The 25,110-nt window shown below is 39.9% G+C and overlaps 3 protein-coding genes across 4 annotated transcripts in view; all 3 read right to left on the bottom strand.

Annotated features, from left to right (window-relative positions):
• klhl3 (kelch-like family member 3) overlaps window positions 1-21,558 on the bottom strand; it is a 49,559-nt gene extending 28,001 nt beyond the window's left edge. Inside the window, exon 1 of the mRNA XM_034181997.1 lies at window positions 21,438-21,558. The gene's annotated coding sequence lies outside the window, so the exon portion shown is untranslated. The remainder of the gene's footprint in view (window positions 1-21,437) is intronic.
• On the bottom strand, window positions 2,616-4,168 carry LOC117520698 (heterogeneous nuclear ribonucleoprotein A3 homolog 2-like). The gene has a single exon (XM_034182002.1). It carries the CDS (start codon window positions 4,104-4,106, stop codon window positions 3,186-3,188), a length of 921 nt encoding a protein of 306 aa, XP_034037893.1. The 5' UTR covers window positions 4,107-4,168; the 3' UTR covers window positions 2,616-3,185.
• Window positions 5,695-23,892, bottom strand: LOC117520700 (heterogeneous nuclear ribonucleoprotein A0-like). Of its 2 annotated transcripts, XM_034182003.1 has the most exons (3): window positions 21,438-23,892; window positions 8,707-8,715; window positions 5,695-5,792 (listed from the first exon to the last, which is right to left on the bottom strand). In XM_034182003.1, exon 1 carries the CDS (start codon window positions 23,829-23,831, stop codon window positions 22,932-22,934), a length of 900 nt encoding a protein of 299 aa, XP_034037894.1. In that variant the 5' UTR covers window positions 23,832-23,892; the 3' UTR covers window positions 5,695-5,792; window positions 8,707-8,715; window positions 21,438-22,931. The 2 variants fall into 2 exon arrangements, with proteins under 2 accessions (XP_034037894.1, XP_034037895.1); XM_034182004.1 differs by lacking the exon at window positions 8,707-8,715.
• Window positions 23,893-25,110: the final 1,218 nt, after the last annotated feature.

Below are 25,110 nucleotides of genomic sequence, written 5' to 3'. Positions count from 1 at the left end.
ATTTTTTCTCTTATTGTTAGTGATGGTAGTTTGATACCCTGGCTTAGTATTTTGGTATTAAAGCATCAAAGGAGAGTAGTCAGAACTGTGTGATGTCATAAGAAGAGAAGGCTAAAGAATGAACCCAAAGGAAACCTGTCTCAGAAAGTTAAAGGAATGGGTGAAAAAGAGAAATGAGAGACATATTTGTATGGTTATAATCATTTCACATGTAATCTGCAGCGCGTCTCAAAGGTTTTTTTTTAAAAAAAAAGGCAGAAAGTGTAAATAGTAGCGAGGCGAAATATAATGTACCCATTTAGATCACCACCAAAATTTGCTCTACACCTTGACCTTGTGGCCGTATCCACACAAAATGATACAGAAATTTATAAACCAGTTATTTTGATTTAGCATTCATAAAGACAAACACCACACACATAACCACTGCTCTCTTCTCTCAGTGAGTACAGGGTGATTATTATTTTCTAGGAAAACAAATTGCTGCAATTAAAAAAACTGCAACAAATTTTTTATTGTGGGGGTGGGGGCAGATACAACCAGTTTATAAGAATATAGAGTGCAGTTGCTGCAAGCATACCTCTACCCAGGTTCTGCCAGCTACAGAACTTTGTGATGTCATAAGGCAGGATCTTACAATGCTAAAGAAAAGGCAAGTAAAAAGTGTGTTTAGATGTGTGTGGGGTTGGGCGATTAAGCAGATTCAGATCCTCCCTGAATTGTGGACAATCCACAAAACAGTTAAAAAACAGTTTGAGACACTTCAAAATATTTTGTACACAAACAGGACTGATCGCATGTCTTCCATCCTCCAACATCAAAGGTAAAAAATATACCATTTGACAAGAAAAACAGAAGACCTTACATAAAGACAACACGTTACTGTCACAAAACCAAAGATGATGTTTGTGAAATTACAACTCTGTTGTAACAGCAGTTTTTGTAGTCCATGAAATTTTTTTTTTTTTTTTTTTTAAATCTCGGAGCAGATATGCCTTCTATGATGGCCTTAAGCAAGAACATTACATAAAAAGCCCAAATGAGAGCAAAGAAACAAAGAAACTGAGGTAGTATGCTTGGGGTATATTTAATGTATAAAACCTTAAAGACTACACAACATATTGTGTTTGATTTATTCAGGTTTGTATAATTATTATCACTGGGAAACTGAGAAATACATGTTTTTGAATTTAAGATGTTTGCAACTTGACAATTACTTTAATAAATGGGGTGGGGGCAAAAGTAATTTTGTAGGAATAGGAACCACTGTTCATGTAAGTGTGAATAAATTGTAGAGTTTTTGAAGGGCATCATTCTGTCATATCAACGTAACTTCAGGTAAATCTCTACAGTGCAAGTGATTGCACAGCCTCACCTTGGCTTATGGGATGGAGATACTGTCCATATGACCAGTCTGTAGCTCCTGGTAGCACAGTTAAACATTTATTTGCAGAATAGGGTTTAATTGCTGTAAACAAAAACTTGATTTTGGCATGTCAAAATCAAGCACCTGCATGGGGTACTGAACTGGGAGACGGATACCGACTGGCTGTCATGAGTAAGATTCACGTTGAGCAGTACCATTTTGACTTTCAGTCATCCAATGAAAAATCTCACATGGACAAAAAAAATAATTTGGAGATACAGTGCCCTCCCCAAGTATAGGAACAGTTGGTATTTTACACATTTTATTTCAAATACAAACTGTAATCAAATCTCAAAAACTTGATATAAATTTACTAAAAAGATATGATGGGGTGCATAAGTAACATTTTTGTATAATACCCGCAAGTAAACAGTTTTGTTCAGACAAATCAAGGGATGGATACATGAACATTTCCATGTCACTGAATGCCTTGAATTTTATTTACATTATTTATGAAGAAATACAAATATGGGACTATGGTAAATTTGCATGGAGTAGGTGTTTCCAAAAACAATGACTGCAAAAAGGAGAGAGGAAAACCAAGAAGACACCGCAGAAGCTAAAGAATCCTCTTGCTGGTATTGGAGAAATTGTGCATGGTTTGCATTTTCTATACCCAGTTAGACAGCTTCATGATGAAGTGGTATACAGAACTTACCAAAACATCAAATCTAGGCTTGCATTGCAGATGTACCATCTGGCAAATTGTACCTTAACTTTCAGGAAAATCCTCCTCTGTACCACTTTATGCATAATTTCTCTGATCACCCCACAGAAACTTCTGAATGAAAGCAGCTTGGTGGCTTTGCTCACACTTCTTGCAGTTTGAGAACTGTCTACTCTAAACATATTTACCGGAGTGAATTTGCATTTCTTCATAATTGATGTAAATAAATTCCAAGACATTGTGTGACTTGGAAATGTTCCTTAGAAATTCCCCAACTGGTCTGAAGAATAGTGGAGGGGGGGGCGCATTACTTATGCAACCCCATTATTGTTTTATTTTATCACGTGGGAGATTCTCAGTTTTTGTTTGCATTTGAAATGACGTGAAATAAAGTGTTCCTATAATTTTCTGAGGGCACTGTTCTGCAACTCAACCACATCTAATAAAACCATAAAGAAGTTTGATTTTGTCTTGTAAACTGTCATAATGTAACCCACAAGTGGAATCAAGACTGAGATTAGATGGCGTTTGAAACATTTAAAAACTTTAATAAAAGCAGAGTAAAACAGGGGTGAACTGAACAAGTGGATGTTTAAACAATTCAGAAGAGCTTTTTCCCGTTTAAAGAAAAAAAAAAAGAAGCCTAACAGGACGAGGGATTTAAAAAAAAAAAAAAACAAAACAAACAAAAAAAAAAACTCAAGTGTTAAGAGCCTCATGAGATTCAAGTCTCAAGATGCCCAAAACACTTCCACCACTTACAACCCTGAGTTCATGATTTAAGGAAAAAAGAAAAAAAAGTCTGACTGAAGACAAATCCGGAGTTTAGTAGTGACATTGAATGCAACTTTACAAATTCAAGAAAAAAAAATCCAACATAAAAAAGTACAATTCACATGTTTTAATCGCAGAAAAGTAAATGTCTGGAATAAGAGAGGGGGGGGGGGGGGGTCAGGAACCAGAGGACAGTGTAGCTCGGGCCGCGTGGGTGATGGGTGCTGCTCCTTCTCACGAAGCTCTGGAGATCCCTCTCCTCCCACCTGGGCTCGAGTGTGTGAGCGCGCGCGCATGTGTGTGAATTTCCTCGTGGCGCTAATAGCCGCCGCCGCCGCCGCCTCCACCGAATCCTCCCCTGCCGTAGCCGCCGCCACCTCTGCTGTAAGGAGCAGCGCTCCTGTAGTAGCTGGGGCCGCCGGGGCCCTTCATTGCGCCGTAACTAGAGGGCTGCTGTCCGTAGCCGTCCCCAAAGTCACCATTACTGTACCCGCCCCCTATCTGGCTGTCGTAACCCCCGTACCCGCCGTTGCCGTAGCCTCCGCCGCTGCCGTAGCCACCGCCGCCATAGCTGTAGCTATCGCCGTAGCCGCTTCCTCCATAGCCGCCGCCGTAGCCGCCTCCTCCGTAGCCGCCACCTCCTCTGCCGCCGCCGTAGGGCTGCATCCCCCGCCCGCGGCCTCTACCTCCGCGACCGCCGGCGTTGAACATCTCCTGCCGGGTCAGAGCTTTCTTGGCTTCCACCTGAGTCCCGCTGATGGTGTGGTACTTGGACTGCACCACTTTGTCGGCGGAGTCGGTGTCCTCGAAGTAGACAAAGGCGAAGCCTCTCTTCTTACCGGTCTGCTTGTCGGAGATGATTTCCACCTTCTCCACCACGCCGTACTGCGAGAAGTATTCGGTGAGGTGACCGGCCTCGATGTGCTCTTTCATGCCACCCACGAAGATTTTCTTGACTTTATCGCCGCCGTCGTTGTTGGCGTCTTCCCGCGCCACGGCCCTCTTCACCTCCACATTGCTGCCGTCGATCACATGTGGCTTGGCCGCCATTGCTGCCTCGGCCTCGTCCGCCGCCGAGTAGGTTACGAAGCCGAAACAGCGGGAACGCTGCAGGTGCTGATTCATCACCACCACGCAGTCGGTCAGCGTACCGAACTGCTCGAAATACTGGCGAAGGCCATCGTTCGTGGTCTCAATGTTCAGTCCGCCAACAAAAAGCTTACATTGTTGGTTCTTCATGATCGAAAACTCGGCCGAAAATGGAGAACCGTCCCTTCTTCTTCAATGAACGCCGGGGCGGGCGCATGATACGCAGTTGCGTTTTGTAGGACGTCACGGGCGCTGATTGGTCATCTTGAAAAGAGCTCCACCCCACATTTCCCCCGCAAAAAAGACAGGCGGTCATGTTGCCTTCGTGTGGTGTCGGAGATTTTTCAATTACCAGAGTGGAATCACTGTTAAATGTTTAAAAAAAAAAAAAACGCAGATACAAATAAGCGCTCACAAACATGAGCAATGCTATTTATAAAATATCTTTCTTCTTCCGGTCTTCCTAAATAACATATATTATGTTTTGGACATGGGCCCGCGGGAACACGTGATGAAAATAAAAGACCGATTGCAGTAATCGAAACTATTTTTGCTGAACGCACTAAACCAGATTTTTCCCGCCAGATTACGAGAGGAACTATCAATTCATTTTTCACTGCAATCTCAACAACTTGTTCAAGATTTCATGCATTTACATCAAATGCTCACTCTTTGTCTTCAGACTACAATGGAAATAAGTAGATGCCAGGATTTCACAATAAATTTCAGTGATTCAAGTATTTTATTTTGAAAATGTTATACTTTTGCTCACTCAATTGTCTAAGTTGATTTAGATTTTTTTTTTAGTTTACATTGTTATAGCTGTACCTTTTGAGCTTTTATCTTTGTTCATGAGTATGCATTATTCTGACATACTTATTTTGTGTAGTATGTGACCAGCACCAAACCAAATCAATCAGATTCTTCAGAGTTTAGCCTTTTAAGATAATTAATATGAGTGACCTTGTGTCTTAAGCTTGATCCAAGTATTGTGCGTTATTCCAAATGCTCATTCACGTTTGCATATTTATAATTAAAATTATGTAGAATTTTTCAAATTTGGTGGTCTGCACTCTGGACATAGCAGTTGTGAATCCACAGACTGAAACTCAGGGCAAAAAATAAAAATGGTGTATCTGCACATTTAAAAAAATAAAATAAACTGACAAAGTAAACCATTGTGCAAAACAGATTTAACTGGAGCACTGACATCAGTTTCTCGCTCCCATGTGCCAACACTGATATTGCATGTAAATCACTTTAAAAGTTGTGACAGTCTGATAGTGTTTGAGCAAACGGTAGGAACATCAACTCTCGGTGTCAGACTCCTTGAGGAAAAAAAATAAACGTACTGGCTGATATCACAGGGATTTTCTGCTTATGTGCACAGTAACTGCTTATAAAGTATGTATAAATGTGCACAGAACCACTGCTCTTTACATATTGAGGCTTTGGACAAGATAACTAAAACACAAAATAAGTTTAATATTCAAGCCAGTGTGCAATATCTCCAAACAGGTAACAAGCCATTTTGGGTTAGAGGAAAATCATTTTTAACATAGATAGATTGGCCTTAGATTTATGGTTATCAAGAACCAGCCTCAAAACATCACAAAGACCCATCAATGAGCAGAGACCGGCCCATATAGTTTGCTCACAATTTAACCCCTTGATAACACTTTAATCCCATCAACTCGTGAACAAGTGACCCCAAATGCATTAAAGAAAACAAGACTCATATAGAAGAATACATGATTTATTAACATTCATTAAAAGTACCAGCCAGCATAACAGATGGTTTCTTTTTCACACATGATCAGCAATCACATCCGTAGCCTACAAAAGGCAAAAAAAAAAAAAAAAAGATATTAGTTGATTCTTTACACCAGAGGGAATTTGATGCATGACAAAATCAGCTGTTACACAATACAACACCGCAAAAAGAACAAGTTATTTTTCACTTCAATGCTCTCTCCCATGGTTATTGCTAAAAGTTAAGAGATTGAAACCTACGTATCTTTATCAATTCTTTTTCTTCATTATCAGTACAGTGTGTCTGAAATTTTATGACTTTCCATCAACTTTACCCTTAATGAAAAGGGTGGTAAAGCAGAATTTGATTAAATTCTTTAAAAAAGGGTCATCTGGACATTTGAGCCATACATATTATAGTATTATAGACATTTCTCAGCATTTGTGGAGACAAATTTTCACAGATATTTATTGTAACTTAGAACATAGTTACTGGTTGAAGCCACACTACAAAATCTTCACTGAAAAGCCAATTTTCAATAAATATACAGCTACTTCAAAGTGCCTGCTGGGGTTCGATTTAGAGTTTGAAAATTTGGAGTCTCCTTGTCATTTACGGTAATGGAATTCCTATTCAATCATTGAATTTTGATGTTCCGTTGCGATGTATGAATACAACCCATTTACTATTCCTGCATGAATCATAAGATGTACATGTACACACATCTTACAATGAATTTATATTTGTATTCCCTCCCTCTTCCCCCTATAGGATGGTAAAAAAATTTAACCCTGCTCTACTTTGAATGCTCTAGCAACAACAGATTTGTTGGCTCCACTGCCTCACTTTGCCTCATACTGAGTGCCTTTGATCGATTTTGCTAGGTGAAGATTTCAAATGCTGAAATCATATAACCTGGAATAGAATTATAATCCTAATTTCATCATTTGCCTGCTGTATGATAGTCATGATGGTGACATTTGATCAAAGAGATATAGACACAGATAGATAACTTCACTAATCCCCAAAGGGAAATTTCAGTTATCATAGCAGCCAGGTACCTAAATCAAATAAAACAAATAAGAAAACTGAGGTAGAACACAGAAAACTGCAGTGGATCTGATGTGACGACTGAAGACTGTGCGTTAATTAAGGAGCAACGATGTTATAAGGCATGTACTCAGAGGTATTGTTATGTGGAGTCGGCTTTTTAATCCAGTTCAGTGACCACAGGAGTTTTGCCATTTCACAATGGTACTCGTCACTGATGCAGCAATGTACAAGTAATACAGTCTGACATAGCTATTTCCACATCAGTATCATCAGTGATGGGGTGTGAATCAATCAATCCAAATATCAATGTTGATACCGGTGTAATGAGATTGATACTTTAGTTTGTTTCTTTCCTGTATGCCCTGCTGCATTCAGAAAAGAAGAGCACTGAAGCTGAGAAATTTTGTTTAACTTTTGGTATTTTATTTCCTGAACACACATTCTACTTGAAATTCTACTTATTTTCCAATATTTGTTATAGTGTGATAATTTTGTACACTTCATTTAAGAAAAAATCCACGAAAGAAGTGCAATGACGAGAGAAATTTTTGTCTTGTAGCTTCTGAACTCCCTACCTGGGAAAAAAAAATAAAAAAATTGTTATTTGTATTGGTGATAATAATGACCCTGTATTTACTTGGTATTGGACTGATACCAAATCTTGCAGTATCGCACACTAATCAGCACTATCACAGAACCTCCGGGTACACAACATTGTTGATTAAAGTTTCCTCCTTGCCTTTACGGTTCTTCCCAAAGATTTTTAAATACTCACGGTTCCAGCGAAATGTTGTGTTTGGATTGTTTATTAACACTCCGGGCCAGATGGTGGCGGTAATGCAGCTGTTGCTCTGCTAACCGCCGTAAAACATTATTGCTTTATTACATGTACATCTGTTCAATTTATCCTGTGCAATAATTTTTACCATATCTATTCATACTTATACTCCCTTATATTCTATTTTTCACGTAATCTGTTCACACCAGTATTTATGCACACCCACTGACATTGCAATATACTTCAGTTACCTTTAATTGTAAATATTTTTTTCCTTTTATACTGTATGACACGTGCTGCTGTAACAAGTGATTTTTAAGACTTTTTCAGTTTTTATTTTTCTCTCACCTCTCTAATGTGCACATTGGCACAGAACACAATTATTCAAACTGGATTTAGGACCGAAATGCACTTCATACATTTCCACTACAAATAGACAGAAATAATGGGTCACTGATCACTTGCAATGTATAATATAATTATGTGTAATATAACTAAGGCTGCAAGAAATTATTTTCTAATCGACTGGTTGGTAATTCGACAAAATGTCAGGAATCAGAGAAAAATGTGTTTACTGCCAGAAGAGGAATACAAGTGAAATAAACCAGAAAGTATTCACATGTAAGAAGGTGAAATCAGAGAATATGGATATTTTAAAATAAAAGATGATAAATTGTCAAAATAACTGTCGGATTAGTTGTTGCAGCTGTGATTATATGAAATATCCTCATTGGCAAGAAAACTATTTTAGACCAAAGCTCGGAACCCCCCCAATGAAAGACAGGTCATGAGTTCAGGTTTTGATAATTGTGCGCTACACATCACTATGTTTGGGCTTGTCTTGTGTTCTTGACCAGCTTTCAGCAGTTTTACATCATCTTAGTAAAGATTTGTGGGTTTAACTTTATAATTTACACAATCTTCCAGCTTCACACTGTGAGCTGTTGGCACATCACCATAGCAATCTGACCTTTGTTAGGTGTATGGCCTTGGGGGGTGTCACATGGATAATTTCCATGTTTATTTTATTTTTGGGTTTGTCTCCAACACCCTTCCATAGCACTTGAACAACCACAACAAAACTACAGATCAGACTGAGGAGGAGTTTACATCTGCCCACTACCATCAGAATATATGCAGAATGAAATATAGTCCTACACAAACACAGCCACATCCTGACGTGGTATCATTAGCACCACACTAATCTCCACCCCCGTGCGGTTTGAACACACTGGTTTCACAGTGTCAATAGTTGTTAGAAAAACACTGTAAGGGAAGTTCATCTGCTTAATTATGATGGAACAAGTTAGAAAATGCCTGTTGTGGCATCTGGATACCCAACACTAGCTGCCAATGAACAGTGAATTCGAACACACTTAAGCAGGTGAGTATTCTCGGAAAAGCTCTGAACCGGTTCATGGAACGAAAACCAGAAATTGGTATTTTTGCTAGGAACGAAAACGAGACCAGAAAACTGTGTGTGTGTGTGTGTACGTACACACACACAATTAAATGTTCCAATGTTGCAGATTGAATGGTCCCCCTAAAAATTGGTCCACCCTGCCTTCACTGCACGTGTCACTGCTGTACGCGGTTCACTAATTGTATCAACTTGTTTCTGCTTCAAACTGCACTCCAATCATCAATCTCAGCGACAGATATCTGAAGCTTTTGTACAACAATCATTTCCACATAAATTCATCATTTCATAATAGAAGACAGAGGAAGCGATCAGAGTTCAACAGCCAGACGAGCTGCTGCTGTGTTCACTGTGCCTCCATCATTTCAAACCATTAATAGCAACTCACCGATTATCACCTCTTTTCTGCTTAAAACTGACTTTAGAATGATTTAAGAGATTTTACTTTGTCATCTGATGGTTAATAATCACATTATTCCCTTTGATCGCTTTGGATGAAGAGACTTAGTCTCAGATGAGCTGCTGTGGTCCCAAATGACAAATGCGCAGTGAAGGCAAGGCAGACCGTTCGGTCTGCAACACCGGTAACTGGTTTTCGAAAAAATGATGACCAAGTGAGGTTCACTTATTTCTGTTGTTGTTGGCGGTACAAAGCGCTGGCATCCTGTGCTTCATGTTGAGAAACACACCCAGAGCAGGCAAACAGCAAAGGATTCCTTTAAAAACAGAGTTTATTCACAATATTGTTTTTTGTCTTGGTGGATCATTAAAATTATTTCATACCTAGTGGTGCTGTGACAGGTTGTTTTTATGTGCCTCTTTTACTCTATAGTATGTTAATTTTACAGTACCCTCCAAAAGTATTCGGCCTCTTGGTATTTCACACATTTAAATTTGTTTATGCCATTTCAAATACAAAAATCAGGCTTCTCAGTAAGTTATCTTTCTTAAACTCAAACTCAGAGCAAATCTGTAAAACTTGATATAAATTAATTAAAAATGTAAAAGACAAGATGATGGGCTGCATAACAAATACGCTTTGGTATAATACCTGTAAATAATCAGTTTAATTGCCAGTTTTCTTCAGACAAGTCCGGGGATGGATACATGAACATTTCCAAGTCACTTAATATGTCTTGAACTTTATTTACATCAGTTATGAAGAAATACAAACAGTATGACACTATGGTAAATCTGTGTGGAGTAGACAGTTCTCAAAAACTGAGTGACTGTGCAAGAAGAACAGTGAGGAAAGCCACAAAGACACACAGAAGAACTTACAGGCTTCTGTGGCTGTGACTGGAGAAATTGTGCACAGTGTATATTTTGCATTTTACGATCAAGTGACATAGAGGAGGATTTTCTTTCACCAAAACATCAAATCCAGGCTTGCATCTTGGATGCAGGTCTTTTTAAGAAAATCCTCCTCTATACCACTTCATCACGGTGCATCATAGTGTAACTGGGCCTTAAAGGGTGATACAAATAAATGTTGATGGATTAATAGAATTTATTTTTGAGACGAATGATGCCTGAAGCGGTGACGAGGGACTTCTTTAAAAATGCTTTTTCAGTAATTTCCACAATAAGGAATTTAAAATATTTCCCAGACGTTGTCTTCCAAAACAAGGTCATCTTATCATCAGGCCTCCATGATGAATTTGACTGAAATGACGTAACAAGTAAGATTAATAAAGGATTATTAACCAACCTCAAGGTCTGTACGGGGAAATATCAGACTGACATGCGAAAAGCAGAGGTCTGAGATTCCTGAACAGACCGAGCAAACGAGGTTAAGAATTCATTTATTATATGGCTATTATATATGTATACAAACACGCAAACTTACAGTATCACCTGAATATGAAAGCTGCTGACAGCTTGTAGTCAGGCCTGATTCACCTCCATGAAAACTTCTTAACAGATGGTCCGCTGTTCTTTCAGATGCTGTTTAGATATTTATGGAGTTGTCCAACTTCATTTTTCTAATCGTGTTTGTAGCTTCCTGGTTTGTAATGAAAATACGCATTGCGGAATTGTCATGGTAACCGGTCCAGATACAGTAAAATATCCTACTGGTAATCAGCCAATCAGAGCGCGCGTAGTGTCGCAGCCATATAATAAGACTTTATATTTACTCTGTGTATGGAATGGTTTTAGTATTTCAGTCAGTCAGTATGTATGAAAGATCGCACGTGAGGACTGTAGCCTTTAGCTGTTGAACAAATCAATGGACAGCAGCGGGTTTGCGCTCAGTCCATTATTTCAGTCTGTGTGGCTGAGAGCTACACAGCGCCATGTCTCTTAAAAATACACAAACACACTGCTTCACTTTGTTTGTTTCAGGTGAACTCAAATAATATACAGTCTGGAGCACCATAAGCGCATTATGCAGCCAGTCTGGTTTGTTGGCTGGTGTGTGCACTCTGGGCCATGGCCAGACTTGCAGAGGTGCCCTGTGGTGCAGTCCAAATGGAACCAAGCACCACACCAATAAAACACTGATTAGTCCATTTTTCTGTCGTGTCCTCGATAGTTTTTCTGCTGTGCGAACCAGCTAACTGGTGCCCGCATGCACACACAAAGATGCAGGTACACTTCAAATTTAACAAAAACAAAAATTTTGGTTTCTCACCACCAGTGTTGGGGACTTTAACTTTGGAAAGTTACTTCATTAGTTAATTTATACAGTTATATTTTAGTTATTTCATACAGTTAGTTCATTAGCAGCTGCAGACACCTTGTCGGCAGCTGCTGAATGTAATTAATAAAGTTACTCAATCTAATTTGGTTATTTTTAAGATTTAGTACTCAGAAAAGTAACTATTAGTTACTTTGCAGATGAGTTACTTTGCTGATTGCTCAATCTTACGAGTAACCAAGTTACATTACTCGTTACCTTATTAGTTACATTACTTATCAGTTGCAAGTTTTCGGCAGATTCTAATAAAGTAATTGCATAACGCTGCTAATGAAGTAACTGCATAAAGCAACTGTATAAAGCAACTAAAAAAGTAACTAAAAAAGTAACTTGTCAAAGTTACTTTTCACAACACTGCTCACCACATTACTAAATGGGTCTTGGTCAGTGCACAAAACTGCAAAATATATTCCGTCTCCATGAAAGTCTCATTCCGCAGCATGACCGATGGATAAAACCCTTATCCATGCATCATCCAATTGAGTCTTCACATCCATTTACACTAGGCATGTGGAGATTAATCGATACGAATCAGTATCGAGATACAAAAGTGCGCAATGCGAGTCACTCAGAGTGCATCGATTCAACTGAGTGAAACTGTGATTGTGTTGCTCGCTGCATGCTTGCATCAAATTTTTTCCAAGGTACATTGAATGCACCATCACTGCTTTGTGTTTGAACATGGACAGAAGCCAGAAAGCACATTTTTACCACAACAAAATGGAGGTCTGCAAGTGGCTGGAGATTTCTGATACACCTAAAACATTTAAATCAGGCATTTGGACATACTTTGGCCATTTTAAAAAAGGTTCTAAGGTGGAACTATGATAGTATACTAAGGTATATCTAAATATATAAAAAGGAAGAGTAAAATAGAAGAATATTAAAGAGTAGAGTAGAGCCACTTAGGTGCCTGGTCTTGAGAACCAGGGATGGTTTGAATTTTATAATCATTAATATAGTGTTGGATGCTCAGCTTTATTTTTTTGTCAACGCATAATGAGGAATTTTATTGCTAAAAAGCAATTATAGTGAGTTTGTTCCATAAAATGTCAGAAAACAGTGAAAATTAAGCCCAAGATGACATCCTAAAATGTAGTTTGCAATTGTAAGATATTGTATACCAATCAAAAGTTTTCATCTGTGAGTATTTTAGTGTTTGAGCTGATGTATCTTATTGTACAGTTTTATTAACTGTGACTGCACTGGTTTTATGCAGCTGATGTGTCTGGAGCCAGGTCTCACTTTCCAGTGAGCTTGAAACTGTGATTTTCAACCTGGTTAAATTAAAAAAATAAACTTTGCTAATTGTTGCAGCTCTAGTTGGGGAGTACCGTACGGCTACAAGCTTACTACCTGTTGGGTCGATGCTGTGTTGAGTTGGAATGTCCACAGGTTTAATTAAATGATTAAGATCTTTTTTCATATGACTGATTTTAAAAGTAGCAAGTAGGTTATGAGAAAAACAAAAATCGAGTCAAGGTTGGTTGATAGCTTGATAGTCAACTGAGGTATCTCCTGTGTTGGCAGAGATGTTTTAATGTAAGAGTATACTCGGCATTTCCGTGAGGAAAAGTACTCTTAGAAGAAATTTTGGCCCTACTTTTATCCATGCATGTATATATGGAATCTACAGCATTTTAAATCTCACAGAACCCACTCATCTGTACAGAACAATTCAAAATATAATAAGGTTGCCAATACTTATGCATTTCACACTTTCTGTTCGCGAGTTATTAGTCAGCTGTGACTTTCACCCATCGAAATTCCATGCAGCAGTAAACTAGCTGTGGTTTGTTTTTCCCCTGGAAGCAGTTTATCTTCCAAGAGGATAGTCCATACGCCAATAGTCAATTTTGACCTAATCAGTGTCAATTGAAGGAACCAATCAACACTTACAATCCAGCCTCATTGCACCAGGGTGGTAGATACCAATGAAGAATAAGGTCAAAATTTAAAAAATGTTCCAATCATATCAAAAAATATGTCACATAACGATATGGACAAACCATGACTGAATGTTATACACTAATGGGGTGTACGTATAAAAAAAAAATTAAGAGCAAACATGGTGACAAAAACATTTCACTTTGTACAGAGGTTAAACAAAGTTGCTCCAATTTCAGTAAAGTGATACAAGTTATTGGTTAACTATGTTTTAATGAAAGTAATAGTTTTGACTGTGTGTATAACTCTTGTACAGTACAAGAGTTGTTAGACCTCATTTGGAATAGTGTGTGGAAGTGTGGTCCTCTTTTACAGAGGGACAAAGTTGCTAGAAAAAGTTCAACACGACTACAAAAGTGCATGGTTTAGAACTTGTGCTATGTACAAGTTAGTATTACTGTTCTTAATTATTTTGAGTTTTTAACTTTTGATGTGTACTTTTATGTACTGTCTGCACAAACTTAAAAAAAAAAAAAATCAAATGTGTTGAATGCTTGGTCTCTAAAGTATAAATTAAGTCCCTTCGGCTGCTCCCTTGTTTGCACTCTGGGTCCCCACAGCAAATGAGGTGGATCTGCACGTTGAATTTGCACCAGTTTTACACCAGATGCCACATTACACAGAAATAATTGGATTCTGACATGCCGCCCCACAATGCAATAACCAAGGATGACCAATGGTGCAAGCTATTTTTAAAAAAACCCTATTAACTCTACCCCTGTACAAACTGAAATTTACCTGTCATTTTTGCTGTTTTGACCCCACAACATTGTCGTAGCCCAAACAATACCTTTTTAGAACAGACAAATGTGGTACTTCAATATAATTCAAGCATTTTTTAATTTTAACGTCAGTAATTTTTCAACTCGTACCTAGCTACAGCTACCATGCATTTCTGTAGGCCACAGTACACTGAGGCTGGATTGTAAGCGTTAACACACTTAAGTGATGCCAAAAACCTGCTTGGCCCATGGACTATTAAGGTCTAGTTTAGAGGCCAGAATCCTTAAGAACTTTGTACTCTTGTAGACAAATGTGTTCAAGGAGTAATTTGACCAAACATTTAGTGATTTAATTATGTCCCTTCAGTTGCTCCACAGCAGATCTGAGGTTGCGCCGCATGCTGATTTGGCACAGGTTTTATCCTGGATGCCCTTCCTGACAACTCCATATCACATGGACAACAGACAGGTGTAGGTCTTGAACAAGCATAAACCATACTCTATGAAACCTGAATTTAAAGCTCAAAAATCAATCAATCAATCAACTTTTTTCTTATATAGCGCCAAATCACAACAAACAGTTGCCCCAAGGCGCTCCATATTGCAAGGCAAGGCCATACAATAACCATGAAAAACCCCAACGGTCAAAACGACCCCCTATGAGCAAGCACTTGGCCACAGTGGGAAGGAAAAACTCCCTTTTAACAGGAAGAAACCTCCAGCAGAACCAGGCTCAGGGAGGGGCAGTCTTCTGCTGAGACTGGTTGGGGCTGAGGGAAAGAACCAGGAAAAAGACATGCCGAGAAGGGGGGCAGAGATCGATCACTAATGATTAAATGCAGTGATGCACACGGAGCAAAAAAAGAAAGAAACAGTGCATCATGGGAACCCCCCCCAGTCTACGTCTAAAGCAACATAACCAAGGGATGGTCCAGGGTCACCCGATCCAGCCCTAACTATAAGCCTTAGCAAAAAGGAAAGTTTTAAGCCTAATCTTAAAAGTAGAGAGGGTATCTGTCTCCCTGATTTGAATTGGGAGCTGGTTCCACAGGAGAGGAGCCTGAAAGCTGAAGGCTCTGCCTCCCATTCTACTCTTACAAACCCTAGGAACCACAAGTAAGCCCGCAGTCTGAGAGCGAAGCGCTCTAATGGGGTAATATGGTACTACGAGGTCCCTAAGATAAGATGGGACCTGATTATTCAAAACCTTATAAGTAAGAAGAAGAATTTTAAATTCTATTCTAGAATTAACAGGAAGCCAATGAAGAGAGGCCAACACGGGTGAGATATGCTCTCTCCTGCTAGTCCCCGTCAGTACTCTAGCTGCAGCATTCTGAACCAACTGAAGGCTTTTTAGGGAACTTTTAGGACAACCTGATAATAATGAATTACAATAGTCCAGCCTAGAGGAAATAAATGCATGAATTAGTTTTTCAGCATCACTCTGAGACAAGACCTTTCTGATTTTAGAAATATTGCGTAAATGCAAAAAGGCAGTCCTACATATTTGTTTAATATGCGCTTTGAATGACATATCCTGATCAAAAATAACTCCAAGATTTCTCACAGTATTACTAGAGATCAGGGAAATGCCATCCAGAGTAACGATCTGGTTAGACACCATGCTTCTAAGATTTGTGGGGCCAAGTACAATAACTTCAGTTTTATCCGAGTTTAAAAGCAGGAAATTAGAGGTCATCCATGTCTTTATGTCTGTAAGACAATCCTGCAGTTTAGCTAATTGGTGTGTATCCTCTGGCTTCATGGATAGATAAAGCTGGGTATCATCTGCGTTAACAATGAAAATTTAAGCAATACCGTCTAATAATACTGCCCAAGGGAAGCATGTATAAAGTGAATAAAATTGGTCCTAGCACAGAACCTTGTGGAACTCCATAATTAACTTTAGTCTGTGAAGAAGATTCCCCATTTACATGAACAAACTGTAATCTATTAGACAAATATGATTCAAACCACCGCAGCGCAATGCCTTTAATACCTATGACATGCTCTAATCTCTGTAATAAAATTTTATGGTCAACAGTATCAAAAGCAGCACTGAGGTCCAACAGAACAAGCACAGAGATAAGTCCACTGTCCGAAGCCATAAGAAGATCATTTGTAACCTTCACTAATGCTGTTTCTGTACTATGATGAATTCTAAAACCTGACTGAAACTCTTCAAATAGACCATTCCTCTGCAGGTGATCAGTTAGCTGTTTTACAACTACCCTCTCAAGAATCTTTGAGAGAAAAGGAAGGTTGGAGATTGGCCTATAATTAGCTAAGATAGCTGGGTCAAGTGATGGCTTTTAAAGTAATGGTTTAATTACTGCCACCTTAAAGGCCGGTGGTACATAACCAACTAACAAAGATAGATTGATCATATTTAAGATTGAAGCATTAAATAATGGTAGGACTTCCTTGAGCAGCCTGGCAGGAATGGGGTCTAATAAGCATGTTGATGGTTTGGATGAAGTAACTAATGAAAATAACTCAGGCAGAACAATCGGAGAGAAAGAGTCTAACCAAATACCGGCATCACTGAAAGCAGCCAAAGATAACGATACATCTTTGGGATGGTTATGAGTAATTTTTTCTCTAATAGTCAAAATTTTGTTAGCAAAGAAAGTCATGAAGTCATCACTAGTTAAAGTTAATGGAATACTCAGCTCAATAGAGCTCTGACTCTTTGTCAGCCTGGCTACAGTGCTGAAAAGAAACCTGGGGTTGTTCTTATTTTCTTCAATTAGTGATGAGTAGAAAGATGTCCTAGCTTCACGGAGGGCTTTCTTATAGAGCAACAAGCTCTTTTTCCAGGCTAAGTGAAGATCTTCTAAATTAGTGAGACGCCATTTCCTCTCCAACTTACGGGTTATCTGCTTTAAGCTACGAGTTTGTGAGTTATACCACGGAGTCAGACACTTCTGATTTAAAGCTCTCTTTTTCAGAGGAGCTACAGCATCCAAAGTTGTCTTCAATGAGGATGTAAAACTATTGACGAGATACTCTAGCTCCCTTACAGAGTTTAGGTAGCTACTCTGCTCTGTGTTGGTATATGACATTAGAGAACATAAAGAAGGAATCATATCCTTAAACCTAGTTACAGCGCTTTCTGAAAGACTTCTAGTGTAATGAAACTTATTCCCCACTGCAGGGTAGTCCATCAGGGTAAATGTAAATGTTATTAAAAAATGATCAGACAGAAGGGAGTTTTCAGGGAATACTGTTAAGTCTTCTATTTCCATACCATAAGTCAGAACAAGATCTAAAATATGATTAAAGTGGTGGGTGTCAAAAAGAGTCAAAAACTCTGGCATCAAGGAAATGAAGTTCTTACCTGTGTGGATTGGTTTACAGAATGATGACATCTATATACATAACAGTAGTCAATGGCCTGTTCAGCTTTGTATGAAAAAATTAAGCTTAAACACTGGTATTAGAAAACATTTATTCAAGCACGGTACTTTAATACAAATGCGGTATTGGTACCTTATGTCCTTTTTCCTAATACTTCATACTTCTGCTCCAGTATGACTCAAAGTCAAATATTTTTAATCTGACAGCTTCAATTTGTAGATTCAGATCAACAGGACAAAAGTAAACAAGATGCATAGTCATTAAGGATTTATTTAACCAGAAGAGGAAAATTAGCATTCCATATAGAGCTGCCACAACTATTTCAATCAACTGAAAGCTTGACAACTGCTCTAACATTCAAAAAAAAAGTTCAAGTTTGATATTAGTTTATTTTACTAGCAGCTTTCTCTGTATATCAGGTAGTTCAGTGGCTCAGGAAATGGACTGCCAATATATAGACCCGGGTTTCAATTCCACTCATGATAACCACATACTTGGACCAGACATTTAATCTGCATTGTCCCAATGTACCCAGCTGCAAGCAACCAGTATCAGGTTGGCACCCCATCCAAGAGGAGGTGTAGGCTCATCCACCTCACAATAGAATCCAGAGATCAGCACCTATATATAAACTGTAAACAGAACACCTTTAAGTTGCAGACAAAGCAACATTAGAAGATGTCATCTTGAGCTCTGGCCAGACATTTCACCAGGTTTTGATAATTTATGGACTTAACAACTGAATTAATCAAGAAAAGTAAATTATGAAACAGTGTAAAATTTAAAATAACTACTGCTTCTCAGAAACAGACATTACGTTTACCAAGTCCTTGTAACATGAATGATTATTATTTTCCAGGGCTATTAGAAAACAGCCATCTGTTATAATTAAAGTAGACCTGCATTGAAATAAATGTGGTCAGATTTCAGAAAGAAATAGCTGATATGTATTTATAAGACCCTTGTGAATGCAGTAAAGTAAATCTGTAAGCCCAAATTTGTAATTCAGCGGAGAAATCTTCGTTTAAAAATGACAAATTTGCAGCTAAAATTTAGCCCTCTGTGAAAAGTTTGTACAGCCGTATCATTTCCATGACGTCAGGGACAAGACGACGCGATCCCGCCTTCAGTCCGATCCCGCATGGAAATTGATTTTATCTGTTAGTAATGTTACTTATACACGTCCTGGTTTCAACATCCAAAAGTAAGCTGCAATGAATGTGAGATACAGATCTGTGTGCTCAGATCAGCAACGACATCGACAGCGGGCGCCATTCTTCCTCTCCCGCTGCTGCGCTTATCAAGTCTGCGGGCTCGTTAACGAGCTCGTTAACCGCCGACATGGGCCACTCACACCGCCCGTGTCTGCTTTGCAGCCAGTGTGCCAGATTCAGCGCACAACACCGGCATCACCTCTCTGTCTACTGAATGGAGCTGCAGCACACTTGGCACAAGTCCTGAGATTACGCTCGCTGTTTTAATGCGAAGCAATCGGTACACCTGTTGCTGCAAGGACAGACTTCTTGCGGCAAAATCCACAGCACCGCACGTCTCGGCAATCGGAGCTCCAGAGCTCCATGGACGCTGACAGGTTTACCGTATATATTTTTAATGACTGGGATTCTTTGCGGGTCTCGCCTCCATATCCCGCGATGGTACCGGAGGCGAAAGACAGATTTTCATTGCGACACCACTCAAACGGGCGTATGAAAAAGTCCCCCAAAATCATTTTCAAGCACAAATAAAAGAAATGTAAATGTAAGTCATTTTTTGTTCAAAAAATCTGACTGCATTTTTTTCAATGCAGGTCTCCTTTAATGTTACTTGGCTGGGCTGCCAACTAATAGATCTGGAACTGTTAACACAAAAAGCAGCACCCAATGCAAAGTTCTGTTTATGTCATACACTGGTAAAACTGTTTGGGCTCAATGATTCAACTTAAATCTTCCAAACTGTCAGCACGTTGGACGCAGCCCATGCCACATTGAGCACTCTTGTACTTTTATATAACATTATGAAACCAACAGGACACCTATTGCAAACCACAAACCAAGTCTAGAAACACTGCAATGGGTATCTTTGATGCCATCTTGGAAAGGTTAGTTTGACAACTGATCCACACAGAATGTCATATTTGAATTCACAATATCAAAAACCAAAAAAAAGTCTTCACTTAAACCATGGTAATTTTCCCAGCCACAATCCAGTATTAAACTAGCAATTTACCCATGTCTAAGGAACATCCTCTTTTGGATGTCACCTTTAACTACAATCTTTTGCATCATTAGGGAGGTTTGCTGCTCGTTATTTATGAACAAGTCAGTTTTGAGTTCATTAGTACATGCGTGGAGAGCTAACACTTCCGGTTCACAGGTCAATGCAATGCACACAAACAGCCGACACTGGTAAGATGCTTTTGAAGCAACACTGACTTATGGAGCCAAAATAAGTTATACTGGGGACAAATACTGTGAAACAGTTAAGTCAGAATTTTATTTCTTTTTTGTGCATTTGTTTTTTGTTTCTGAACCCAATACAGGTGATCCCTTAGATACAGTAACGTTTATTAATACAGTGATAAACTAACTTAAAGCCCTTTTCACACTGGGGCTGCTCCCAGTTGCATCACGACGACGCATTAATTTCTGCGTCAGGTGTGCGCAGCAGGGGGCAGAGAGGTGAGAATGCACCCTGCAGGTTCTCTGCACAGAGAAGTCAGCGTGCAGTTTGGCTGCAGACAGACTGCACTCTGACTTCTCTTCTACTTGTGCTGAGCTGCGCTCTGAGTTGTTATAGTTTCTCTTTCCTCCCTTGACTGCGAGATGCACGCATGCGTGTGGAGATGTCTGGAGTTCTACTTGATGTTGACATGTCCTGTCTCAGGACTTATGCCCTTTTTAACTGATGTGAGAGTTTGAGCAGAGAACAAGGAACTAATGCCTGCAGCCAGACTTTTCTTTTAATTGTTCACGTGTGCGCGTGAACTAACATCCATGAGTGGACTAGAGAAGTCCAGACTTTTTACTGGATATTTCTGGCAATCATTCTGCATTTTTTTTTTTCAGGATATAGTTTTTACTGCATTAAGTACACGGTATAAAAACAATCCTGTGATTTATACTGCAGGAACAGTGGAACACATCAGGAATATAAACTGGCTCCGAGTCACGCCCGGTAAAGCCTCTTTGCCCCGAATTATGCCTCTTCGCCCCGACTTGCGCTTGAACCACTTACTTTCTGCGTCAACCACAGGACGAACAAAAAAATTAAACAGGTTTAATTTTTCAGCGCCTGACTTGCTTCCTCCCTTGCGCTGTTGTGGCGCCGAGCTGCATCGTCTCGGCATTGAGTTGCTTCCACGCAGCGTCGTCAGCATGAGTTTTGTTTTATTATTTTTCGTGTGTTTGCGATCCTGGTAATGTGCAGTTTGTATGACTTGACCTTTGAACTTACCCAGCAGCCCCTGCAGTGCTTAAACTCAAAACTGGCTTACAAGCCATGTATCACAGAAGCATTTCCATTATTGAAATTGATGAACTAGACCACATTGTTCATTTCATCTTGCCATTACTTGCTCACCTGACCTTTGTCACCAACAAAAATTGTTTCTCATTTTGAAAAGAACACTCCACTCATAAAAAGGATCCATTTAATTTATAAACTGCAGTATGAAATACAGAAATTAAAGCCATCGGGATAAAAAAAATAAAATCTTAGACTGGAGTCATATATGGAAGCTTTCATCACCTGATGGGGAGAAGGCACAACCACTCCAATCACCCCACCGCCATGGAGACACACCCCGCCCTTTATGGGGAGAGGTCCTCATGCCCTGGTTGCCGTAACAACCTGGAGGAGATGGGAGAGAAACAGAGTGAGAAGCTGGACAAACATGATGGGTCTTGAGGAGACACTGATTTAATTGTTCCACTATTTAAATGCAGGAACAAAATCAGGGTCCCCTCCCACCCCCTTAATTAAAGACACTAAATAGAGTACACCCTCCCTCCCCCTTCAATTGTTAAGATTAGCTACATAAAGACGCATATAAAAGCTATGATTAAGTTGTCAAAGCTGCTTTAAATGAAAATATGGCACATTTGTGCGCCATCATAAAGATACTCCTTACATTGTTGACCAACACAGAGTGAAGACAGGTTGATTTACATACCTAGTTTGCTGGATGTGGATATCCTAAAGAGATATTTCAGACTCCTATCACAATCGACCCCAGGTAATCAACAGGGTCCTGATGTAGCCTAAAACAAACTGCTACGGCTATTTTGGCTGGGATAGCCTACTGGAATACAAGTATGAACACCTAAATATAGGAATAATCAAAGATAAATATCAGAGCCCTCATGTTCACAGAGCAGTTTGTAATAGAAATGTCAACAAAATCTAAAGATGACAGTAAAAAAAAAAAAGCCTACATGCGTTGGCTGTGGGTACACTACAACCATCCGTTTCACCCACCTGAGTGTGTAAGGAATTAACAGTGGTAAAGATGCCAAGTGTAACTAAAGATCAAGATGATGGCACTTAAAACCTGTGGAATAACTTGAGGAAACCTGGTTAAATGAGTAAAGTAACTAAGCTAATTCGTATAACCTTTTATTTAAAACGAACAGACATATGCATAAAGTGATTAAACAGTAAGTTTTGTTGTCCAGACAAGTATACAATATACAGTGGATAAATGAACAATAGACTGAAACTATTGGTAGACTGAGTAAGAATAGTTCGAGTAAGAACAATATTGGGAGACAAACTGGATTTTTTTTTCTCTTGAATAAATTCTTACGTCACCATGGCAATAATGAGGATACACATGACAGCTAAATAAGCCAGAACAATGAACATGCTTTCTTTTACGTCACACGAGTTTTAGCTAATCTAATCGCTGAAAATAAAAAAGCAAAAAAATAAAACTAAAAATTCTACATCAAGGTTTCAAAAACAACGCAAATATATAAAAGAAAGCCAACTCTAAACGACAGCTAGACGCCCTTGGCGTGGGTACATTAAAAAAAAAAAGTTATTCAAGACCAGATAAATTTGTGTCCTAGTCAATCGGCAACAGCCGTTGCTGTAAAATTCAGCATCTCTAGGAAGTGACCTTCCTACCTGTTCAGGCTTTTTTGATGTCCTCAATGGGATTTTGTAGGGGGGGTAGAGTTTCACAGCAGAAGTCGCTTTATTTTACTTTGCAGTCTCGAATCGTGAGAGCCGCAGAGCCACTCAGTAGCCGCCGCCGTAGCCGCCGCGGGGGTAGCCGCCTCCGCCGCCGCCTCTGCCGTAAGGAGCACCGCTCCTCTGATTCCCCCCGAACGGCGTCATCTTCATGGGGCCGTAACTGGACGGGTGCTGACCGTAACCACCGCCGAAGTCGTTGTAGCCGTTGCCGCCACCGTAGCCGCTCCCCTGATCACCGTAGCCACCTCCGTACGGCCCGCCGTACCCTCCATAACCGTAGCCTCCGCCGCCGCCATTTCCGTAGTTGTAGCTGCCGCCATAGTCTCTGGCGCCGTAGCCATTTTGATTACCCCTCATGCTTCCGCGGCCTCCCCTTCCTCTCGGCACCATCGCGCCCCTGGTGGGGCCCATCAGCTCCTGTTTGGTCAGGGCCTTCTTCACCTCCACTTTGTGTCCGTTCACCGTGTGGAACTTCACTACGACGGCCTTATCGGCCGCGTCGTTGTCGCAGAAGTGGATGAAGCCGAAGCCACGCTTCTTGCCAGTGTTCTTCTCGGAGATGACCTCGGCCTTCTCGATCTGGCCGAACTGACCGAAGTGCTGCTTCAGGTGCTCCTCCTCGATATCGTCTTTCAAGCCGCCCACGAAGACTTTCTTCACCTTGGCGAGAGCCTCGGGCTTGTTGGCGTCCTCTCTGGCCACGGCCCGCTTCACCTCCACCATGTTGCCGTCGATGATGTGCGGCTTCGCCGCCACACATGCGTCCGCCTCGTCGATCTTCGAGTAGGTGACGAAGCCGAAGCAGCGCGAGCGCTGCAAATGTTTGTTCACGACCACCACGCAGTCGGTGAGCGTGCCGAACTGCTCGAAATGCCTGCGGAGGCCGTCGTCGTCGGTGTCCACGTTCAGGCCGCCGACGAAAAGTTTGCGAAGTTGGTCGGACATGGTGGAAACAGTCGGTAGTCAGAAGACAAAGCGGAGAAGAAGTCTTAAAATGGCGGCGGTAATGTGCGCGGAGATTATTTATAGCCCACGTGCTGCGCCGCGTCGACGACACGCCCCTTTCATTACGTCAAAGTAATATGATACTGGCCTTGAAAAACGTTATTTTATTGTATTGATTGTATAAGTACAATCGTATTTTTTTAATGCAAAGAGTCGGTTAAATCTGTGAGAGCCTAACAACTAAGATATCTAAGGCAAATGATTTTTAAAGTTTTATTTACTTATCACCGTTTTATAGACAGTGTGACTACCCTCTTTCTTTAAAACTGTCCCATTGATTTACCAGCACATCAATGTTCAGCAAGGGCAGGTGCATTTTGCGGTTGTCTCTCTGTGTTGACCAGTTCATTGGTTATTGTCGTTTGTCCTTTCTTTGTGGAAGCACAAATTATATATATATATATATATATATATATATATATATATATATATATACACGCACACAATCATATACATTGTAAATTTATGATTGTGTCTTCAATCAGTTCTTGGCTGTATTCTTTTGTTAATGTCTTTGTTTGACAGGTGCAATATAACTCAATTTATTACATCTAAAATGAGCCACTCCAACCTAAATTTGACTTATAGCAGGTTAAGTTTCTGCAGCACAAATAGAATTAGACTCTGGATGTTTAATGTGAAGCCACAGCCAAAAGATGAAACTGTTAATTTTTTGCCTCTCTCTCTCTATATATATAAAATTTCACTCATGTCTCTCTCTTCGGGCATCTCATCTGTGTGACCACACCCACCACAGTGTTGGCAATTTAACCAAGAAACACGAGTCAAACTTCATTGATTTCATTTATGAGGCATATTGCTCATGAAACAATCTGCAGAGCTACTCTACCAACACAAACATACATACAGTCGTGACTCATAAAAGTCTGTGTCCTTGCAGATACAGTCCCAAAACATTAATGGACACAAATGAGGCAACTTTTGGTTTTTAACAGTAATAAAACAACCAAATGGAATAAAAACAAACATCAGGCTGACAATAAACTGCATTTCAGGATTGCGCTGCATGTACATTTAGGGTTTGTTGTCACAATTTAATGGCTACACATCTCTCAGCTATCACATATCAACTCCCTGCAGTTTTGTCCACATTGTGCACGTCTTATTGTGACGGGTTCATGCGCCACCATGGCTTTTCAAAGTCATTAATGTTGAATTACGTTTCCAGGAAATCCTAAAGTACACAGTCTTCTGGAGC

This window comes from Thalassophryne amazonica, chromosome 11 (assembly GCF_902500255.1).
Source record: "Thalassophryne amazonica chromosome 11, fThaAma1.1, whole genome shotgun sequence".
In the NCBI taxonomy this organism is placed as follows: Eukaryota; Metazoa; Chordata; class Actinopteri; order Batrachoidiformes; family Batrachoididae; genus Thalassophryne; species Thalassophryne amazonica.
This window is presented reverse-complemented; position numbering and strand designations above follow the sequence as displayed.

Coding starts and splice junctions, on each gene's coding strand:
- LOC117520698 (XM_034182002.1), bottom strand. CDS start 4,106: ATGAAGAACCAACAATGTAAGCTTTTTGTTGGCGGACTGAACATTGAG.
- LOC117520700 (XM_034182003.1), bottom strand. CDS start 23,831: ATGTCCGACCAACTTCGCAAACTTTTCGTCGGCGGCCTGAACGTGGAC.